This window comes from Solanum verrucosum, unplaced genomic scaffold, assembly GCF_900185275.1.
Source record: "Solanum verrucosum unplaced genomic scaffold, falcon-dt-bn FXZP01000153.1, whole genome shotgun sequence".
Taxonomy (NCBI): domain Eukaryota; kingdom Viridiplantae; phylum Streptophyta; class Magnoliopsida; order Solanales; family Solanaceae; genus Solanum; species Solanum verrucosum.
Genome location: NW_026020426.1, coordinates 836,466 through 843,420, shown reverse-complemented (window position 1 = coordinate 843,420; position 6,955 = coordinate 836,466). Strand labels below are relative to the sequence as shown.

The following is a 6,955-nucleotide window of genomic DNA, read 5'->3' as shown; positions in this document are numbered from 1 at the left end:
GAAAATGGGCCCGTTTACCCGTTGGGACCAACTGTCTTCATTACTAAGGTCTTAATGGAATTCAATGAAAATTTTTGGCAAACAAAATTCGAAATTCCTGATCACCAAAAATCCATGTACTATAGCACACGAAAGTCGGCAAAATGAAGAGTTTTAACTGTTTTGGGCTCGTTTGAATTTCAAAATGGGTCCATTTTCCCGTTAGGACCAACTGACTCTATTACTAAGGTCTTAACGCACGTCCAAGAGAACTTTTGTCAAAAAAAATCAAAATTCCTGATTACCAAAAATCCATGGACTATAGCATACAAAAATCAGTAAAATAGGGGTTTACCTGCTTTGGGGATTGTTTGAAATTGAAAATGGAATCGTTTGCTCGTTGGGACCAACTGGCTCCATTACTAAAGTCTTAACGGATGTCCATGAAAAATTTCGGCAAAAAAAATTCAGAATTACAGCTCACCCAAAATTTATGGAGTATAGCACACGAAAATCGGCAAAATGAGGGTTAACCTACTTTGTGGATTGTTTGAATATGAAAATGGGCTTGTTTGCTTGTAGGACCAATTGGATCCATTGCTAAGTTTTAACACACGTCCATGAAAATTTTTGGAAAATAAAATCTTTAATTTCGGATCACTCAAAAATCATGGTCTATAGTACACGAAAATTGGCAAAATAGGGGTTTACCTGCTTTGGGGCTCGTTTGAACTTGAAAATGGACCCATTTACCCATTGGGACCAACTGGTTCCCGATCTTTAGTCAGCAGCATCAGTGGTGAGTCCTCATTCTTCGAGGATGAGTGACATGTTATCTTTCCATTGTTAGTCTTTTAGTTTCAGCTTTGCTAGATTAGTTAGGACATGTCTCAGCATCTTTAGTCAGTACAGGCTTTTATTCATACATAGTTTAGATTCAGTTTTAGTTTGAGTTTGATCTTTCAGTTTTCATTAAACTTGTTTATATATATTCAGACTTAGAATAAGTATTCCCCATCATTTCATTTTATGATATTCTTCTAGCTACCGCACAGTATGTCTATTATGTTGAAAATCTTTAAGTATGCTTATGATATGCTAGCAGGGTTACCTTGGGGTCACTCGTGATCCTAGGTCCCGTGTCCACTGTTATGTTGAAAATCTTTAAGTATGCTCATGATATGCTAGTAGGGTTACCTTGGGGTCACTCGTGATCCCAGGTCCCGTGTCCACGTACTGGGGATAGCCTCAGGGTGTGACATTACTAGAGTAGTGGTTAACTGAGTTTTTAATTCATGATAGCTCATCCAGGGTAATATGTTGTAGAACTGGAAAGCTGTCTGCGTCAGAAAGTTGGTGAAGTTGCCAGTGTACTACACCAACTAGAAGCGACGAAGTTGTTTGTCCAAAGGGTATTAACTCTTGATGTTTGATATATTCAAGACCAAAAACAACAAACAACTCATTCATTCAAAGAGACACATTCAAGCTTCCAAACAACAGGGACCTAATAGAATGCATTATTGCTTCCTGTACCAACTGTTACTTTGATTGCTTGTAATCTTGCTTATATTGTAGGCATCATTTCGCTTGTGATAGAAATGTTTCAAGCTTGTATGAATCATTGTAAGAACTTAGTTGTGAGTAACTTAGTGTCTTATGTCAAAGTCTATACTAATCAGTCAAGATTAGTATATTGAGCAGTGTTGTATCTTCTTAGGCTCGGTTAAGTAATAGGTGATATTACTTAGTGTGGAGATTAGCAGGTTAATCTCAAGTTGTAAACTGTGTTTTACTTTTTCTTGTGAAGTTTAGTAAAAGTAGTTTGAAAATCCATGTGAGATAGGTCGTAGTTTTACTCCCTTGAGCAAGGAGGTTTCCACGTAAAGTTGTGTGTACAATCATTACTTTCAGTATTTATTTTCTTTAAGTATTTATCTGCTTTTTATCATTGTAAATTGTGATGAGGACCTGGTCCTATCATAGCTAAGTGGATGCATACATTCCAACAAGTGGTATTAGAATTTGACTTTTCGATTTACGTAACACCAAGAAAAGAAAAGATTCGAAGGAATGGCTGCTCCAGCTAATATGGAGGAAGGTCAGTCATCTACCAGACCACCCCGCTTCAATGGACAATGCTATGGGTGGTGGAAGAATCGCATGCATGATTACATCAATGCTAAAGATACTGAGTTGTGGGACGTGATTCTTGATGGACCGTACATTCCCACAAAGGATGTGAAATATGGAGAGCTCACTACAATTGTTATCAAAACCAAAAAGGAGTACAATGAAACAGACAAGAAGAAGATAGAGAAAAATTATAAAGCAAAGAATATTCTAGTATGTGGAATCGGGTTAGATGAGTACAACTGAATCTCTGCATGTGACAAAGCCAATGAGATATGGGACTGTCTCCAAACAACCCATGAGGGAATAACACAAGTGAAGGAGTCTAAGGTCGATATGCTTACGACTTAGTATGAGAACTTTGAAGGAAGGTGAAACCATCTTCGAGATTAACTTAAGATTCACCTCTATAATGAACGAATTGAGATGCCTTGGTGAACCTATTCCCTTAAGAAAACAGGTTCGGAAGATTCTCAAAGTGCTTCCCAAGTCATGGTAAAGCAAAGCGAATGCTATAACTGAAGCAAAGGATCTGAAGACGCTTGCCATGGATGAACTGATTGGAAATTTCCAAACTTATGAGCTGAACAAGCAACAGGGAACAAACATGAAGGAGGGAAAGAAGGAGAAATCAGTTGCTTTGAAAACATCTCAAAATGATGTGACTGAGGAGGATGATGAAATGACATATGTCACTAGAAGGTTTCAGAAGATTATCAAGAAGCATGAAGGCTTTCGACCAGTAGAGCAGCAAATGCAAATGATCTTTGTCATAAATGTGGCAAACTTGGTCATTTTATGAGGGACTGCCCCAGCTAGAAGAAGAAAACTCCGGACTTTAGACCTTGTAGAAGGGACCAGGTCCTAGACCATGCCAAGAGGAAATCTCATGCTGATCAACTAGTGAAGAAAGCTTTGGATGTATGGGGAAATGCATCTAGAGAGTCCGAGGAAGAGACAAACATTCCAGAAGATGTCTTGATGATGGCTGTGGAAGATGATAAAACTGTCTATAATTCCATTTTCTCACTAATTGAAAAATCTGATGATGAAGAGGATCTGAATGAGGTAACGTTATTTTTATCTCAAGGATGATCTAGATACTCTTTCCATTAATAGATTGAGAAAACTTGTTGCCCTATTAATTGACTCAGTTGATGAACTAACTTTTGAAAATTTACGATAAGTGACATGTTGAGGTTGTGTGAGGTTGAAAACTCAGCTCTCAACTCTCAAATATCTGAAATGAGCGTTAGAATAGGTATCCTTGAGACCGATAGTCTGGAACCCAACGAGGAACCTGGTACCTCTGAGGGTGGGAAGCGAAAACTCAGTAACTTTGAGGTTGAACTAGAAGAGAAACTTAAGAACTCTGAGTGTAAGTTAGTTGCCGCCCTAGAAAGGAACTCTCAACTAGTGAAGGATATGTGTAAGATCAAAGAAGAGTTGAACCAATCCCTCAAATGGACTGACTCGTCTAAGATACTCTCTAACTTAGCAAATCAGAAGTTCAACAGTAGAAAGGGATTAGGTTGTAGATAGATAGAGCCTCCCTACAATCCTTATAGTAAGTATGTGTTTGTCTCTGACAATCTTCTGTGTACCCACTGTGGAAAAAATGGTCATTTGAAAGAAAAATGTAAGATTTTGAGAGGAGTAAAAGAAAGACAGGAGAAGTTTCTTAATCAAGAAAGTCTTTTAAGAAAAAGAAAAAGGTACCTGGTCCTAATTACCACTTTAGCAAGAACACTTTACCCCCATGGACAGGAAGGTTTCTTATTAAGCCTTTTGACAGTTTTTTGGGAACTCCATTTGAAGTGGGTTCCTAAGTCTAATAAGTGATTCATGTGCAGAAAAGAGGAAGCAGTCAGTGCTGGTACATGGATAGTGGATGCTCAAGGCACATGACTGAAGACACTCTAAACTTCTTCTTTTTGGAAGCACACCAAGGCGGTGGTGTGTCATTTGGTAGTGGAAAGAAGGGTTCCATTCTTGGTATTGGCAAGATAGGGAGAATAGTTGATCATTCTATAGACAAATTACACTATGTGGATGGTCTGAAATACAATCTCTTGAGTGTATCTCAAATCTGCGACAAGGGAAATGAAGTCAAGTTCATGTCTAATAGGTGTCTGGTTACAAACTTTGCAACTAAAAGAGTTGTTATGTCTGCCAAAAGAGTCCAAAATATGTATGTTGTGGATTTTGACTCTATTGAAGGGGACAGTCTTTCATGCCTGAGTGCTCAAACTGATGATGCAAATCTATGGCATCGACGATTGGATCATGTAAGTACTTCTTTGTTAAACAAGCTTGTTGCAGGGACATGGTCCGTGGATTGCCAAAGTTGAAGTTCTCAAATGATAAAGTATGTGATGCCTGTACAAAAGGGAAAGAAATAAGATCATCCTTCAAAGCCAAGAAAGGTGTGAGCACAACCAGACCTCTGGAGCTTCTCCACATGGACCTATGTGGACCAATTAGAATTCAAAGCAGAGGAGGTAAGAAGTATATTCTTGTAGTTGTTGATGACTTTTCCAGGTTCACCTGGAACATGTTTCTGCGGACTAAGGATGAGATGGTCGGACTTCTGATCACATTTGACAAAGCTATTCAACTGAAGGTCAAATGCAAGATTGCTAGTATCAGATCTGACCATGGCACAGAGTTTGAGAACTCTAAAATTGAAGGCTTTTATGCTAAAAATGGAATCAATCACAATTTCTCTGCACCAAGAACTCCTCAGCAAAATGGAGTTGTTGAAAGGAAAAACAGAACATTGGTGGATATTGCAAGAACTATGTTGATTGACTTAGGGCATGGAATGAATTTTTGGGCAGAAGCAGTCAACACAGCATGCTATGTTACAAATAGGTGTGTTATCAGGTCTGTGATCAAGAAAACACCTTACAAATTGTTGAACAACAGAAAACCTTCAATTGCTTATCTTAAGCCATTTGGGTGCAAATGCTTTGTACTGAATAATTGAAAGGATGACCTTGGCAAGTTTGATGCCAGGAGTGATGAAGGGGTGTTTGTCGGGTACTCTTCTACCAGCAAGGCTTACAGGGTTTTTAACAAAAGAACTCTATGTGTTGAAGAGAAAATGCATGTGATATTTGATGAATTTGAGAAAAATGATGAGCACAAAGAAGAGCATGAGTTGGAGGAGCTGATCAAGAGAAAACAGGATAAGGCAATTCAAAATCTTGGAAACAAACAGGTTGCAAAAGAAAATGGTGCAACACACACAAGAGAACCTAGTCCCTCTGGTTCAGCCCAGGAGGTATTATCTCAAAATCCAGAAGATGATGAAGGTTAATATGATGTTGATGTGGAAGAAGAGATTACCATTGAGTCCGAATGGAAACATCAATCCTCACATCCACTGGACAATCTTATCTCTCCACTTGAATTCGGAATACAAACTAGATCCAGAACAAGAAATCTAATTGCTTATTCAGCCTTCATATCATCCATTGACCCTAACAATATCAAAGAGGCTTTACAGGATTCAGATTGGGTAACATCAATGTAGGAAGAGCTTAATCAGTTTGAGAGAAGCAAGGTGTGGCACCTGGTCCCCAAACCACTTAACAGAACCATTATTGCGACATGATGGGTCTTCCGAAAAAAACTTGATGAGCATGGGATCATCACCAGAAACAAGTCAAGACTTGTGGTGCAGGGATACAATCAAGAGGAGGAGATTGACTATGACGAGACCTTTGCTCTTGTAGCCAGAATGGAAGCTATTAGAATCCTGATAGCCTTTGCCGCCCACGTGGAGTTTAAACTGTTTCAAATGGATGTCAAGAGTGCCTTCTTGAATGGGAATTTGAAAGAGAAGGTGTATGTCAAGAAGCCTCCATATTTTGAAGATGCAGACCTGCCAAATCATGTGCTAAAGTTAGATAAAGCTTTGTATGGTTTAAAGCAAGCTCCCAGAGCTTGGTATGAACACTTGTCAAAATTCCTCCTTGCAAATGGGTTCAAAAAAGGTAAAATTGATAATACATTGTTCCTAAAATCCAGAGGTAAGGAGTTTTTGATTATGCGGGTATATGTAGATGATATCATCTTTGGAGCTACTTCAGATTCACTGTGCAAGAAGTTTGCTGATGTAATGAGTAGTGAATTTGAAATGAGGATGATGGGGGAGCTTACTTTATTTTTGGGACTTCAGATTAGACAGACTTCTCAGGGAAAATCCATATGTTAGGAGAAGTATATAAAAGAACTACTGAAAAAGTTCAATTTGCTTGAAGCAAAAGTCCTTGATACTCCTATGAGCACAAGTGTGAAACTTGACCTGGATGGAGATGGAATTGAAGTAAATCAGACCATGTATAGGGGAATTATTGGGTCACTTATGTATCTCACTACTAGCAGACCTGACATAGTCTTCAGTGTAGGGATGTGTGTAAGGTTTCAAGCAGCACCAAAGGAATCACACTTGAAGGCAGCCAAGCGAGTTCTAAGATATCTGAAGGTCACATAGGTATTGATCCTCTTCTATCCCACTGGTGACTTCTTTGATCTAATTGGTTAAGTTAATGCTGATTATGCAGGTTTACTTGTTGATCGAAAGAGCACATTAGGCATGGCACACTTTCTAGGATCATCACTGATTTCATGGGGGACTAAGAAGCAAAACTCAGTGGCACTGTATACAACTAAAGCAGATTATGTGGCTATTGCATCTTGTTGTGCACAACTACTATGGATCAAGTAGCAACTGGAAGACTTTGGAGTTCTCATAGACACTATCCCTCTAATTTGTGATAACACCAGTGCAATGAACATGGCCAAGAACCCTGTTCATCATAAGAGGAAAAAGCAC

At 38.8% G+C, this 6,955-nt stretch overlaps 1 protein-coding gene across 1 annotated transcript; it reads left to right on the top strand.

Moving 5' to 3' along the window:
* The first annotated feature begins 2,052 nt into the window (after positions 1-2,052).
* LOC125807259 (uncharacterized) lies at positions 2,053-6,713 on the top strand. Its single transcript, XM_049486972.1, has 10 exons — positions 2,053-2,339; positions 2,614-2,902; positions 2,974-3,180; positions 3,966-4,303; positions 4,435-4,998; positions 5,131-5,429; positions 5,577-5,635; positions 5,801-6,235; positions 6,335-6,604; positions 6,684-6,713. Exons 1-10 carry the CDS (start codon positions 2,053-2,055, stop codon positions 6,711-6,713), a joined length of 2,778 nt encoding a protein of 925 aa, XP_049342929.1.
* The last annotated feature ends 242 nt before the right edge of the window (positions 6,714-6,955 follow it).